This window comes from Anguilla rostrata, chromosome 6 (assembly GCF_018555375.3).
Source record: "Anguilla rostrata isolate EN2019 chromosome 6, ASM1855537v3, whole genome shotgun sequence".
In the NCBI taxonomy this organism is placed as follows: domain Eukaryota; kingdom Metazoa; phylum Chordata; class Actinopteri; order Anguilliformes; family Anguillidae; genus Anguilla; species Anguilla rostrata.
In genome coordinates, this window is record NC_057938.1 from 30,072,862 (window position 1) to 30,089,411 (window position 16,550).

The 16,550-nt window shown below is 38.8% G+C and overlaps 1 protein-coding gene and 1 long non-coding RNA gene across 4 annotated transcripts in view; one reads left to right on the plus strand and one right to left on the minus strand.

Annotated features, from left to right (window-relative positions):
* Positions 1–16,550, minus strand: part of ahctf1 (AT hook containing transcription factor 1) — a 224,363-nt gene that overhangs the window by 97,224 nt on the left and 110,589 nt on the right. For all 3 annotated transcript variants that reach the window (XM_064341031.1, XM_064341029.1, XM_064341030.1), the window contains exons 21-23: positions 15,653–15,843; positions 14,444–14,588; positions 443–571 (exon numbers count right to left, since the gene is read on the minus strand). In XM_064341031.1, coding sequence (XP_064197101.1) covers positions 443–571; positions 14,444–14,588; positions 15,653–15,843 — 465 coding nt within the window. The remainder of the gene's footprint in view (positions 1–442; positions 572–14,443; positions 14,589–15,652; positions 15,844–16,550) is intronic.
* On the plus strand, positions 10,367–11,047 carry LOC135257900 (uncharacterized). Its single transcript, XR_010330811.1, has 2 exons — positions 10,367–10,466; positions 10,555–11,047. It is a non-coding gene; the product is annotated as an uncharacterized LOC135257900 (long non-coding RNA).

Here is a 16,550-nt window from a genome sequence, read left to right on the forward strand (position 1 = left end):
TGTAGCTAGATGTCCAAAGGGGAGACATATTGTTTGTAGGCCTGGAGCATTTGTGATGATGTAACCAGGCATGAAAAAGGAGGAAGAAAAAACGCAAAATCCCATAAGTTTGGGGCTTTATTATGTGGACGTGTGAAGTTTTGTGAATATGGTTTGTTGCCATGAGGTCAGAAGGTAAATAAATTAATGTTTTAAAGGGCTGAGAGTCTGTGGTCATTGTGGTTATTTCTGTAGGAAACTCTGAAAAGTGCCAAAAACCTGGTGCGGTATAGATATAGGGCATGTCGCCCCACCAAGCTGTAACTTGGCAGGAAGGCATACCTGCCATCCCAATAATTCATCTAGTTCATAGTTCAGAGTTAATGAAGGGCAAAGCCGATTCAGCTCACAGCACAGTTTTCTGTAACAGTGAGACTTGTTAGGAACAAGTAGATTGAATTACCAGGCTCGTCCTCAGGGCTTGGTTGAGCTGCAGTGCCGGAACGTAGTTTGCCTGCTGAAGGTAGTGCACCATGAGCAGCTCATGATTTTGGGACCCTCCACTGCCTTGCAGAAAGCCATCCAGACAGTCCTGGGGGGAGGAGAAAGATTAAGGTCATAGAGACACTGGAGATAAAGAGCATGCTAAAGTACAATCAAAACAGTGGAGAGGACTAGACTGCTGGACAAGTGGGAAAAGAGCAAGAAATTCTAGTATTATGCATGTTTAATATATAGTCGTATCCCTTTGGATGTACGTAGGATGTCTTACATACGTATGAGTCTGGCCCTTCCAACATTATGTAGATTGAGACATTTTGTGGACTGTTGTTGGGAATTGTCTTTTAGACATTGTGCTTAGACAGAAAATTAGAGCTCTCAAATTTTGTAAATGCAAACCAGCGCTACATTTACAGATGGCTAAATGAAGCATTGAGGGGGAAAAAAAAGGTTACCCTCCCTACAGCAAAACAGCGAGGTTAAATTACACTGTGGTACTGGAGGCTTTGGACGAGTGTGTGGCATCATTAAAATCAATCAATTAGTAAAGCATGTTTGAGTGTCTGAAGTAGAACCAGAGTCAACTTTTGCCATAACGCAACCAGACGTCACGTTGCGGTGGCCAATCACGTAAGCTGACGATCAGAGCGGAAGACACCCACGGGAAGAAGAGCCTTGTTTAAATTACCACGTAGCATTCCGCTGTTTACTGAGAAACTGTGAAGATATGGAAGAGAGACTATAGCTTGGTTTATTTTGTGTACCCAGCTTCGACGTCTGCGTCTGGCTTGCAGTTTATGCTGCAAAATAACAATAGCAAGAAGCTTCCTTCGGTTTGTGTCCATTTGTTTGAGTTAAAGTTTACAACATGACGTCACACAAATGGGCCATGTAGTGACACACCCACACCTCCGCACAACCCTGCGGGGAGGTGCCGCATTGCCTGATCTGGTCTGAATGCAGCCTTAGTCTGCAGCTGAAGAGAGGGGCAAATTATTAGTAGAAAGATGACTGATGGCTACAAGAAGGCAGTCATCCAAGCTAAATGTTGTGCACCCAAACACTCTCTATCAAAGGTTGAAACCAGGGGCTCTATTTTCCAGAATCAAAGTTACATAGCGTATGAGTACGGTTAATGGCACTGGGCGTGGTTTGAGATTGTTGGTATTTTTGGGACCAGAGAAGAGCAGCACACAGCATAAAACGCATGGCGCAACTGCCAACAGGGCGAGGTTATACCAAATATAATATCAGTGAGTATGGTGCAGCTGCATTTGTTAATAGCCAATCAAATGACCTCATTTCATTCCCTTTAAGAGCTGTGCACATTGCGCAGGGCATGTTAGCAATTTCCGTAGTCTACACTGCAATGGAAGACTCGGATGATGTACGATTCAGACGTTTCTCAAAAAAGACATTCTTTTGCAGGAGGTGCAAAGTTGGGCTGTTGCTTTAAAAAAAAAAAAAAGAGTTTGATGAATCTCATAAATAAGAGAAACTCATAGGATCTTGTTAGAATTTTCTTCCATCAGAATTAGAACATTGCCTAAATGTTTATTATGGGTCAGGTTTAACCTATAGATAATTAGCTTAAATGACAACAGTATCTTGAAGTTTTATTAAACAAAATAAAACCAGGGGAGATCATTCAATGCCAGTGATCCTGCTCACAAAAGTAAAATGTCTCCATGCAGCTCACGTGAAAAAGAAAGAAAAATTATAATGCACTAGTCCAACATTCACAACAATTGCATGACTGCACTGAACTGAACTGAAAGGATTGGATGAGTGGTGGTTTCATCACATTTTAAATGCATGCATTTCGATTATTTATCTCCTGATTCCAAATCAGCATAGGTTTGACATGTATTCTTACAAAAAACCCTGGCTTTTAAATGGGGTATATGGATGGATGTTCATAAATATATTTAACTTAAAGTAATAATCTTGAAGATTTTCATTAAAATAAATCTCTATCTCTATCTCTAAAATAAGTCACTATCTATCGCCGAATTAGGTAACACAATGGTGATTGAGCCTATTACTATATTCATTTATATTAATATTATTATAATAATTTATGATTAAAGAACTGGGTGTCTGTGGCGACATTCCCGGGAAAAAATTACAAGCGGTGCATAGTTAGTGACGCATTTTCCATCACCCATCAGTGGTTGGTCCGCCAGAGAGGGTAGGCAGAGCTAACGCAACAGGCTCGCTCTTCAACTCACTTGTGCAAGCGGCGTACTGTTTTCTCCAGTGTCTGCTAGCGTTACAATAACAGAGAAGGGGGGGGGGGGGCTTATGGAACCCTAAAAAGTTTTTGTTTAACATGAGGTCATATTATTTGTTTATTTCGTATTACATTTGATGACAATGTAACGTTACTAAATTGCTATTTGCACAGCTAATGCTAGCTACCGGACCATGTCAAGAAAGGCAACATTAGTTTAGACAACGTTGCGCACAGTATCCATCTCTCATATCAGCTAACGTTGCATTAGCCAGCTAGCTAATGTAATTAACACAATCTAATGTCAGCTTAGATTGTAACAGTGAAAAAAAAACGCTAGCTAACGCTACCGACCTCGCAAACAGTCTCGCGAATGCAATGCTACCTTGCTGCAATGTTGTCATAAAATTTTTCCCAACCGTGAAAACTGCCTGACTTGTTTACATTTTGGACAGATGTAGCTCCTGAGTAAATCTATCGTTGTTTCTGTTGCAGCACTTTAGACACAAGCAATATCGAAAAAATCCTGAAATTTCTTCTTGCAGTGAAGAGTGCCTGACCCTCAACCGTAGCGTTTTTTCCCCAATGATGGTATTTCTAGATATAGCCTAATTTTGCCGCTGTGTTAACACATTTGTACGGTTGCCGGTCAGGCACTATTCACCGTAAGAAGCAATTTTAGGATTTTTCCGATATTACTTCAGTCGAAAGTGCTGCGACGGAAACAACGATGGATTTACTCTATAGCCACATCTGTCCAAAATGTAAACAATTCAGGCAGTTTTCACGGTCGGGAAAAAATTGACAACGTTGCAATGTAGCTAACTAAAGGCCAGTTCGCAACGAGACTGGATGCAACTTAAAAAATTCCAAGACGTCTGACTGTAAACATTCTAAAACTGCACTTGGCGATTTGATAAAGTGGGTCTTTTGAGACCCCAGGCAACGGCTTCAGATGCTCTGCAACTAACCAGTTCACACCGCTGCAAATTTCTCTGCAACATTCTAAAACCGTTTCGTCCCGTTGCGAATCATTGATCTGAACTGGCCTTAACGTTACCGTTATTTACATTTCCATCAAGTTCGTCAATATATTATAATGATCGGAATAAAGCCACGGTATAGGTGGAGCAGAGCCAGGTCTGATTTATGTGTAAAGATGTCAAGCCGGAGAAAACTAAATAAAAGAATACGGCAGTATGGATTGGTGTTGTTATCTTATTACGCTTCCTCAAATGTTCCTTCAGCCTTGATGCCCTTTTTTGATGAAATCTCCTTTGTTTTTGTTTAATTCTTCTTGTTCTGATTGCTAATTTAACACCCAGCTCTTTATCCTCGAACAGTTTAGCTAGCAAAACCAGAAAGACCAGGGGTAACATTTTGCAAGGCAGTTGTTTCAAAAATAACACACAACAATCATTCACGAAAAAGACTGTTTATTGTGCACGAGACACACAATTGCACGAGCCACAGCGAATCCCGCGAATTCTTCTCTACAGTGTAAAGATGTTCATACCGGGCAAAAGGTGGATAAAGAACGTTTGTGGAAATTGATCATCACTAATTCTACCCCAGGTCTGCTACAGCATTTTAACCTGGCTCAGCAGTGTAAAGACAGCTTAAGTTAGCCTAATGTTAGACAATGAATGAGTGTGTACATAACGTTACTTTCATATCAACCATTTCTTATTCAGTAAATAGTAAGTGTTATAGCTGGCGTGGCCCAGGTGCCAACTGACTGACGTCACACAGGCGACACTGGTTGGATCCAGTTGGATCTATGGGAAGTGAGGTCCAAAAACACACCTGCAATTACAGCTTCTCGCCATTGGTACTGCCAAAGAGAACGAAACGGAAATCTTCGAGATTGTAACTTTAACTTTAGGCTATGTGGTAACACGTGAAATCGACCGAAACAGCTGTTTGGATCGAACAGACATTAGATATTAACCAGAGAATAATGTAAGTCTTGCGATAAATTTTCACCGATATAGAGGTAGAAAAACATATAAACATAATTTAAAAAATAAATTAAAGACTATATCATATAACATGGAATTGTATTGAATTGCCTTACTTTGGGTTAACTTATTAAGCTATTAAGCGGTGTACCCCGCAGTGTTAGATTTTACCCTAATCCCAGGTTTAAATGCAACATTTCACTCTTGGTACTCTCCAGTGTTAATTTCATTAACAAACCTTTTTCCCATGACTAAGACAAGACCTTGACAAGACGAAAATGGATCTTAGAAAATAAAAACTGAGTAAATCTATTTTAATTTTCTTTAACAAGACGAGACGAGACTAAAACGTTAGTGGTGGACTAACGCAGCGTTTCTCAACCAGTGTGTCGTCAGGCGAGGTCAGGTGTGCTGTGTGAAAAATCCTTAAAAAAAATGTAATGTTCAAATGAATTTAAAAAAAATTAAATGAACAAATCCCATTCACAAAAGCCTACTGTTGGCACATCACATCAACATGGAGGAGGGCTGCAGGGTGTTTATTTTTTATGCTTTTTGAGAGTGGTGTGCCATTGAGCCATGAGATTCTGTAAATTAATAGAAAGTGTGCCGCGGAAGGAAAAAGGTTGAGAAATGCTGGACTAACAGACATTGAAATTGCATGAATTCTTTTTTTCCAATCATGCATGCATCTACCGGTATATTGAAAAATGTAAGCAAAGCAGTGCATCCTTGTCATTGGATGAATGCTGCCCGGGTCCTACCCCTTCCACCCAGATGATACACCCAGTACACACGTGCCACACCTGCAAGCAAGAGCACCAAATTAGCGAGTGACTAATGATAATACGATGGCTTCAACACCAGTTCAAGGCCTCGGCAGAAAAAGGAGAACCGATATACACACTTTATTTAACAATTCAGCAGAAAAGAAAACACAATGCACACTAGTAACGGGAGAGAAACCCTGCGACCACAAATTAGGTGGGAAGAATACAACCAACCTGAAGAGACACCTGAAGGCATACCACCCTGCTATTTATGCCATGGTAAGTTTACATCAATGATAACTAATGTTAATTAGTTAGTATATAAGTTAGCTAACGTTAAGCCAACTTCAATATCAACTTAGCTAACGTTACCTAGCTAATAATTATTGCTAACATTAACGCAAATTAGCAACCTTGCTAGCAAGCCAACTTGGCTGGGCTAGTTAACGTTAGCTTCATCAGCTAACTTACCTCAGTCCAGCTTGCCTAATACCAGTGGATAGCAAGTCATGCAATCAGCTGGATTGGCACCGCGTTCCATTGTCAAAACTAGCCGTATAGCTAAATTGCAATCTATTGGTTCTAAGATTGCACAGCAATTCATATGGGAGATATTTGTGTTTGATTTCTTAGCTCTAAGGCCAGGTAGGCAGAGCCTATAATGGTTGCAGCGGCGACTGGTGAGCTGAAAATTGATGGGGCACAAAACTTTCCTTTAAACTAATCATTGATCTCAAACTGTTTAAATTAATTTTCAGTGATTAACAAACATGCAAACAATCTGACTAATCAATTGGAAAGTGACACACAGCTTCTTCGCATTGTGTTAGGGAGATTAAATGATAAATGTGATTTAGAAAAATCTGTTTTAATCACTAAGCAATGGCGGACACTTCCCCTGATTGTCCTTGAGTATCAATACAATTAATCCACAAAATAGGCAACTCAATACTATCATACATAGCCAGCTCTCCCCAAATAGGCAGTTTCAGTGAGTAGCCTAGGCCTTATAGCCTACATGTATTTTCATTTGCAGTGTGAAATTGTGCACATTTTTAATCAACATTATTTGCAGATACATGCACTTCTTTCTCCACACTCGTATTCATGGCAAATATCTGCAATGCGTAGACTGTAAACAACATTGAAGTGCAGGTTTTGTTTTTGCTGGTTATTCTGAAAGCTAACACGGTAGATAACAGACTGGTGTATCTTGTTTGTTAAGTGTAGACTACTTGGTGATTAAAACTGATTTTTAACGGATAAATTGAATTTATGATTTAATCCCCCTAACACGGTATGAAGATGCTATGTGTTAGGCTACTTGCCATTTGATTAGTCCGATCGTTGGCACGCTTGATAATAAAGGAAAATTAATTAAAACAGACTCGAGGTGGTTAATGCTGCTACTGCTATCATACTGTATCTGTTGCTGAGACTCTGATTGTTAAAGAATTCTGCTTTACCATTTTTTGTTTTTCATTTACACAGTGACTTAAACCAAAACAACACAGTGTAACTCAAACTTGAAAATCTGTTAAAAGTATATGATAGTCAAAGACATTGTAAACTGTAAAGCAAGCGTCTGGAAAAACACTACCTAATTTGGTTTTATTATGAGAGAGAAATACATACCTCTTTTGGTTTTATGTGAAGTTTCAGAAAATAAATATAACCACAATAGTCAAAGAAAGAATGTTTCATTTCTTGACTTTGAGTAAAGCAACATTCCACACTTCTATCTGTGCAATATCCTTAGCTTAGTAGCAGCGAGGACAGCACAGCAGCATCACATTGATGGGAGAGAGAGGCTAGGTAGGGTACAGATATCCAGCTAAGGTAAGGATATTACACAAATAAGTGTTAACAGAGTGAAATGTTGCTTTAAGAGTTGCAACAGCCACTCACTATATTACATCTGTTGAAATTCCAGCATACTTTACATTACATTACATTACAGGCATTTAGCAGACGCTCTTATCCAGAGCGACTTACACAACTTTTTTACATAGCACTTTACATTGTATCCATTTATACAGCTGGATATATACTGAAGCAATGCAGGTTAAGTACCTTGCTCAAGGGTACAACGGCAGTGTCCTTACCCGGGAATCGAACCTGCGACCTTTCGGTTACAAGCGCAGTTCCTTACCCACTGTGCCACACTCCATCCATACTTGATACAACCTGACAACTTGCATCCAATTTCCATTACCTGTATTAACCTAGTTGAATTAATTTGAATAGAAAACATCAAATATAACGCAGGGAGTCCCTACAATGAGTTTTTGTCGACTAAAACTAGACTAAAATGTTTTGAGTTTTCGTCAACTAAAACTAGACTAAAACGAAGAAATTTTTGCTTATATACCCTTTCAGCTTTCAGAACAGTACCTCAAGTTCACCAAATAAATCATTCAGAAAAAGGTTTTAAATGTCCATATGTGCTGTACTTACATTGCATTCCCTTTTGGTATATCCAGTACTTGTGTCTGTATGGCTCTTTAGTCTAGGTAAATGTTTCTGTAATCCATAATGCCTCCACTCGTATTCAAGCTACAGCTGGCTGGTTTATCTGACGACCCATGCTCTCTTTAGTACAGGAGTATTTTGTAGAGCAGGTGTTTGCTGATCTGAATAGGTTTACTTTACTTATAAGTGAATCAACTTATGGAACAAATTAAACAAGAGCCCTCATTGGTGTTGATGGGTCCAGCCATTCGCAAGTATGCTAACTGCGTATCTGCCAGGAACATGCGTGATGTAGACTGTGTTGAAAAGTAGAGTGCGTGCACAGCCTGGAGCAAGCTAGGCCTCACAACAACTTAAAATTGTGCTAAAAACTGATTTATAATTATGGTGGATCAGAGAAAAAGGTTTTACACCGTGACAGAACTTAAACCCCACTTAAAACCCCTGGCTTTTTAAAGAGCCCCCCCTCCACCCCCGGTCCTAAATAAATCCCATTATCTCCCAAATTATAAATAGTACAGACATGATTGAAAGGTTGAAATAAAGAGCACATTTGTACCAAAATGGGTGTCTCACTCCATAAACATACATGACACATTTATTCTGAAAATCAACAAAGAAATCCTAAAATTGTTTTTGTGTTTTATAATGTATTTTTATAATGTATTTTTCCGCTGGTAAGGTTTCGCCATGGCGTAGCGCCACGGCAAAATCTTTGTCGCCACACCGTACATTTAAATTTTTTTTTTTTAAATAATAAAATAAAAAATTATATATATATAGCCTATATATTAAATTCTTAAATAAAAAATGTTAAACTTTCTAAATATTTCTGCCTAAATGTGCTTTCAAAACCATACTACCATACTTTTTCTCTTCAGCGAGCGAAAGACAACGAAAAGGTATAAGTGCCAGTACCTATTCCTCAAAATACATACTGTTTAAAATAAATTAATGTTGGTAATCAAAAGAAGTGTCGGTACTCGTATACAAGTCCCGACAGCTCCTGCCCATCTCAAGCAGTGACGTTAACTATCATTCGGTGATGACAACTGGCGGATCCTATAGCCTAATATGTCAATAAAATTTTCCAGATGGGCATCCGACAATATTTGAAGAGGAAGAGAAACGAGAATCAGAATGATGTTGTTGAGAGCAGTCAGGTAGGCTAATGCCGGCAGGCTAATGCCGGCTAGCCATGATTAACACAAGGGGGGATTAGCAAGCAGCAAGTAATAGTTTCTCTGGGCTCGACATTAACACTTGCCAGCTTCCCCGGGACTAGTAAACTCTGTTCGGGCAAGTGGAATGCCAGTCATGTGGTTGTCTGATCGAACAAGTAAAAAATAAATGTGATAAACATGTAACGTTATCTGAAAATAAACGGTGTTTGTTTGAGCCGGAGCGGAGCCTGTTCCAGTTAAGCTACGTAGGTGCCTACCCATTTTATCTAGAGCTGTTGTTATAATGGTACAATACATCTGATTGAAACGGTGGCCTGGAGAAACCAGTCGGATGTCGCGACCGCAAATTGTTGAAAAATCGCCAAAACAGCGCAAATTTTTTTTAGGCATTTAAAATGTCTGAGTGATTCAACTACTTCCATTTCCATACTACAACATGGTGATTTTTTTTCATGAAAATGAAAGGGAAAGTGTTTATTTTTAAGGTTTTGTGAATGTAGTGAGCTAGCAAAACTAAGTTAGGCTACAGTTGCTACAGCTGACAAAGAGGGCTGCATTCTAATAACAATTATGATCATAACGAGAGGAGTAGTCTCACAAGCTGCTACAGTGTCCAGAAATTAATACAGATAACACTAGCTAATAAAAAATACATTTATCAAGCATCTAAGTTAGTTAGGAAATTTTTGTCTCATGCTCCTCAGCAAAATTAGAATGTAATAGAACAGAATCTTTAAAGCCATTTCTCTCACTTTTTACTTTTAGACACATGAAGAATTAAAAAGCTCCTAACTCTGGATCTGAGAGAGATATCGCCATCATTCAAAAATATATGAATAGGGGAGTGTTCCTAGTTTTCAGAAATATAAAAAAATCAATGTGTCAAAATTTCACCATGTGAAGGGTTTTCCCAGGCCACCATAGGATTTATGAAGAGGTTCCAGAACTTGGGGGTTCTGGGGGCCTTCAGTGTGCCGAAACCTGGAGCTGCCAGTGAGGATGATGAGACCAACGTGGGCAAGCTCAGCATCCTCACAGAGCAGTTCCTGTAAAAGTCCAAGGCCACTGTCCTACAGCAGTGGACCTCCTACAAGCAGCACGTGCTGCTTGGGGAATTCCAGGTATCTACTACCACACAACTTATTACGAAGATCCAGGAGGAGGACTGGGAAGCTTTGGACTAATGTTCGTAGAAAAATCTTTTATGTTTTCAGGGTATGGAGCAGCTCTCCATCATGGCAAGCTAGTTGCCCAGGAGGAGGAGTGGGGACAGCTCTATCTCTGCCTTCGTCAGCTGGCAGCGATTGCCCTAACAGTCCCCATCTCCTCTGTCAACTTTGAAAGGGACTTTTCAACAATGAAAAGAGTAAGAATTTAAATAGCTTTAAAACTGATTTAAAAATGTAATCCCCATTGTCCCTCCACAAGTTCATATTGTTCTTTTTAAATTTCAGATCAAGACAGACCTGAGGAACAGGCTGCAGGGGGAGCATCTGGCTGCATGCATGCGGTTAAGCATCAATGGGCCACCACCTAGGCTTTCCATACAGGAGAGTACAAGAGATCTTCTACGAGAAGTCGAGGAGGATTAAGTGCATGGACAAAGCAGGTAAACTCTGTCATTGAGTGTGAGAGAGACAGAGAGAGAGGGCTTTGAATGTGGACCCAGTTAAAATTATATTATTGTTAAATAAAAAGATAAAACATTCTAAGTACTATTTTGTCATGGTAATTAAGTTAATTTAGCAGAAGAATGTCCATTTTAAAGATGCAATATGTAACTTTTCTTGAGTATCAATTTTGGTTATATAGTCCTATATTCTTGAAGAGTAGAACTTCTAGATGGACAATGTGCTCTTTTAATTGCTTTCACCCCACCATAACTCAAAATACAGGCCTATTTTGCTTCAATGTTTACAATGTATTTACAATACAAAAGTAAACAAACCTTTTATGGTTTTAAAGCACATCTAAAACTACTTTTTAGCTTTTGCAAACTGCTATTCCTTGTATCAAGAGCTTTAAGAAGTCACAAGAGGTTATGTTTTCATAGTCTCAAACATTTTTTGCCTTCGCTACACTGAAGTCGGGGCAGGTTATGTCAGATAGGTGCCTCTATGGGATCAAAACGAAAAGTGAAGTAGCCTATCATGGAGCACTGCCAACACCAGATTGGATAGATTCTGTGCGAAACTTGGTTTTGGCTCCCCTATTCACAATGGAAAAATACAGCAGAACATTGATAAACTTTCTTTTTCTACCTACTGCAAACTGTCCACTAAAACATATTTCTGAAAACATCTGAGGCAAGAAACAGGCGATGTAACAAAGATGGAGTTCATTCTATGCAAATAGAGAACCAGCGATGGCACAACACCACTTGCCAGACTGCTTCCATTATGGACCATTTACCTAGTCGATAAAAAAGCAATTTCGTGGGCCAGCACTACAAACGTTTCAGCCCACGTGTCCATTAGCACAATCGCAACTGCGAAGAAATCGGCTGTGTGGAAACACTTCAAAATTACCGATGACAAGAAAAAGGCTCAATGTCAAATACGTAACAAGCAACTGGCATACCACGGCGACACAACAAATCTGAGTGCTCATTTGAAATCTGTAAGTATGTCTATAATTAATTTGTCGGTGAAAAGATATTCTGTAGCTAGCCTAGTAGGCTAGCCTAGGCAGTTAGTTAATGAAATAGCTAGCTAACTTTGCATTGGCTAATTCGGAATGCATATTTTCCAGGCTGGATATATTGTCAATAAGACGAGGAATTCCCTTCTCCCTGGCAATGTGGACAAACTAGTCTTCTTGGCACACAACCTGAAGAGAGTATAGGTGAGGCTTTGTTTTATTATGTCACGAGACATTCCGTGTCCACTATGTTCATGTTGATTATGGTTGTTTATGTTTATGTTCATGTTTTCTGATTATATAATTTATTCTGTTTTTTTGGACGCTCGTTGTAATGTCCTCATATTGTCAGGTTATTTATTCAGACGTAGCCTACATTAATGGCCTTGGCCGAGCGAGGCCATTCGTTTATTTAAACATTTTGAAAATGTTCCAAGCTAGGCCTACTTATTATTTAATAAAGTTGTATGCACAATGTTTTCTTGTCGGCTAGCTATTTTTATTTGCCAGAGTGCTTTGTCCGACAGTGATTGTTTTTTTTACTGTATCGTGCTGAGATTGCACCTGTTACATTTTTCTGTTACTAGGCTACTGATCTGCTGATTTTATGACTTTGTGCAATAAAATTAAATTTAGGAAATAACTGTTGTGCTATTTTATCCTTTCAATAAACAGGCATATGAAACTTGAAACCCTTCATTCACGGCTAGGCTATACAATGTCGCACCCCACTGGATCTATAATGAACTGCAGCTTTCAGTTATGAAAGCAAATAGGCCTACGGTATTCCTAATTTTTAAACGTGTTTTTGTGAGAACGAACGTTTGGAGCTTCATTTGGAAAACACCAACAAATGTCCGAAGCCTAAAAAATGGCATTCGGGCCAGCCCTAGCTTGGATCAACATGTTAAAAAAAGATAATTAGCAAAAAATACCAGACACCTATTTCTTGCTGGCTTCACATCTGAACCCCTGCAAAAGGGACTGAATGTACACCAGAGGGAGGCATGTCCTTCTAAGGATAAACATCCATCTATGGGTAACTATGCTAAATCAAGAGAGACATATGTCTTTGACATATTATAATATTATAATAATAACAATAATAATGAGTTTAAAGGTCAAATCAATTTCACATATTGAACAAGAAGTATCAAAAAATCTATTTTTTAAGTGAGGGTGCCAGTACTGAACACAACGGCATCAGGCTACATGATTATGACGAACGATTATCATAATTATTTTGCTCAATATTGCAACCAATTATGCATTGATTTTGTAAAAATGTAGTTTTACTGCAATTGAAAATGTTCATTCAATCCAACAGACAATTCTCCTGTTTTAATACATTCATCACATTGAACTTTATAACTGCTTTAAATGTGGTTTAATAAATTGTATTGCTCCGCACAGGCTTTGTTTCTTGTCAACATCTCTTGTTCTAAATCGGAATTGGGTTCAAATGGCAGCTATTGATCCCTTTTGAGAAACTGGTGAGCAACGATGGGGTTAATGGCCTTTTCTCGTCATTATGTTAAGCTTATGTAACCAACTCTTTGCGTCCTGTTGCTCCTGACTAGGGCAGGCAGAATTTACAATTTTCTCTTTAGTAGACTAAAGTAGAGCCCGACCGATGCCAGATTTTTGGGTCCGATGCCGATCCCGATTTTGGAGAGTCCCTGCCCACCGATTACCGATGTTTTGACCGATATTTTGTCAAAAAGTGCAACATTTTCAAATCAATTTGAAAAACTTATTTTATGAAAGTTTCTATATTTAAGAACATTCAACTTATAAGCAAACAAATAAAAATAGAAATAAACACACAAAGAACTTTAGATAAAAAAGTAAAAGATGATATATATATTAACACCATTTTTAAGTGTGTGAAATCAAAATAACTCCACACCTTGCTTTTACTCCATTCTTTTCCAGCCATCTATAAAAAATGAATTTAAAAAAGTCAGTTTTCCAGTTTCAAACATGTATTTTTATTAATATTATTATTATTGTTGTTGGTGTTATTAATTTGTTATTATTTCTTAGTATCTATTCTCAGTACATTAATTATATTTTCTTATTTTATTCCTACTACGTGATCTCAAAGAGTAAGACTATCTAGCGAGCTTCCCTGTCCGTAAGAATTCGCTGGTGAAAATAACTACAATGCGCTCTGACGCGTGACTAGATGACACACTCGCTCGCAATAACGCATTAGCTATTGACACAGCCTCATTGTTTCTTATTATATATTCTCAGTAAGTTAAATGAATTATATTTTATTTCTACTACATGATCTCAAAGAGTAAGACATTATCTAGCGGAGCCAAAGAGTGAATCAAGTGTAACGTTAGATGAAATTAAATTGACTGGATGAAATACGTGAAAAAAACTACAATGCACTTTCGTGCAGGTTACCTGCGCTAACTGTTGGTTGATTCACTTCTCCAACAGCAATCCTTCTCTCATGTTATCAAGACAAAGCTAGATAACATGGCATAAAATGATCCACGTTAGAAGTGTTTTATCGGTGTTTTTACTGTCTGGTTAGCTTGCTACGATGACGCGTGACTAGATGACACACCCGCTTGCAATAACGCGTTGGCAATTGACACAGCATCATATAGTAGCTAATATCATTAACTCAGATAAAAAAACAAATGTGTGATGCTATTAACTATTCTGGAAAACAAAGACCTGTACCTGTTCAGCAAGCCCAAGGGGGAGTTTGAACAGCTCCTCCATCAGGCCCAGTTCCAGGCAAGTCTCATAAAGGAACCTCAGCAGTTCCTGGATGTTCAGCTTGTTAGAGTGTTGCCTGACCAGAGCCCAGGCCTCGACAATGCACCTGTACGCACGCACACAACCACACACATGCATACATACACACCACACGCAAAAACAGGCACACAGCACAGAGGGGGAGAGCACTAGTTAAACCAAGACAATAGAGATCAGAAGGAATAACCGTTGAATTCACACAGGCAACATGAAATGATTCCAGAAAAAATAATAAATTTACCGCCAATATCTATTGGATGACAAGACAGTAAAATACCAGCAAGGTCATAGCATGGCAGCATATCAATGCCAAAACCCACAAGAGGAAAACAAGAACAATGCACACGAAAATCGAGGAGCCATGTGTGCAACCCAAAACTCTGTGGATACACATTGTTTTGGTGTGTGCTTTTACAGCACTCTGCAAGCGGAAAACCTGTCTTTCAGAGCAATATAGTAGCCTTTGAGGAGAAATCCAGGCTTTGAGCTTGCACATAATCTGAAAGAGTGCGCATGATTTGTCACTTTAGCCAGCAGGCTATTTTCTGTGACAAACACCCAGCCTTAATTACGTATATTATTAAGCATATACCGCAGCACGGGGTGGTGTTAATTACGGTTTTTTATTGTATATGATGTATTATAGTAGGTAATAAAAACGAAAAAACATGGCAAAAGACAGGGCAAACAAAAATTCATAAAAAACTGTTTTCGCTTTGTCATTATGGAATTTTGTGTGTAGATTGATGAGAATAAAAATGAATTTAATCAATTTTATAATAAGGGTGTAACGTAACAAAATGTGGAAAAAGTGAAGGGGTCTGAATACTTTCCAAAGGCACTGTATATAGGGGCCAAAAATCAACCCCTGGGGAACCAGAAGAAAATAAATACATTTTATGGAATCACTTCACATTACCTCTAAAATTCAGATGTTTACTACTGTATCAGGTATCATATAAAAAAAAGATTGAAAGGCAATACACCACAGGGTGGTGATGAGTATTACTGAGCTTAAAAAACAAAGACAAATATTTAACAAATATATTACACAGGCCTACCAGAAAAAAACTAAAAGATTAAAAGAACTACAGAGAGGTATACAAGCACAAACAGAAAGGTGGGTGTTACCTGTTGTGGAGTAGGACAGAAAGACACAGCATGACCTGACAGGTGGAGGACATATGCGGGCTCATGGTGTGCAAGTAGCGCAAAGCAATGGCATGCTGCCCCTGGCACATCAGTGCCTGTAGGACACGCCCATGCTGCCATGCCCATAGGGAGCGACTGGTGGCTGGATGTAGGAGGAGCTCCACAGAGTTCTGAGGGGGACCAATCCAGCAGGTCAGAAGTTATGCAAAACACACTTAAAAAGCAGGTACAGCAGGAAATCTATGACATCTATTGTCATGTTTTTTTTGTGACCAATCGGTTTAAATTGATCAACTGCACTGTTACCCAAGACAACATACTGATTTTGATTGATTTTTGCACACAGAAAGAATTTAGTTGTTAACCCCATCTATTCTAGTCTTCATCCATTTCCAAAAATTTTAGTTAGCTGTGGTTGTGGCCGGCAACAAAAGCTGGATGTCTACTCCCAGATACACTAAGTGAGAAACCACAGACATTATGATCGGTACATTTTTATTCTTTTCATTACAAGGCATAATGATAATTTCAGCCTACTGAATTTGTTATTTGTTACTTGGCTGTCATCTAAATATGTCTCTTAATGGGGAAAGTGACCAGCTTGTACCACCAACAAACAGTGAAATGTAATTGATGTATAGAGAAATATTGTGTAAAGTACCATTCAATACACATGGGGTCCACTCAGTTCAAATAGCAATAGCTCCAAACACAAACGGCAATGGAGAGACGAAACAGCCCTGACATGCCCCTCTTGAGATGAGAGGGGTTCCGTTAGATATTTGGTTTCAACTTAAAGGGATATTTCACTTTAGTATAACAATTAATTTTATGAACACCCCATTGTTTTGCATAGCAAAAATACAAGCAACATCAG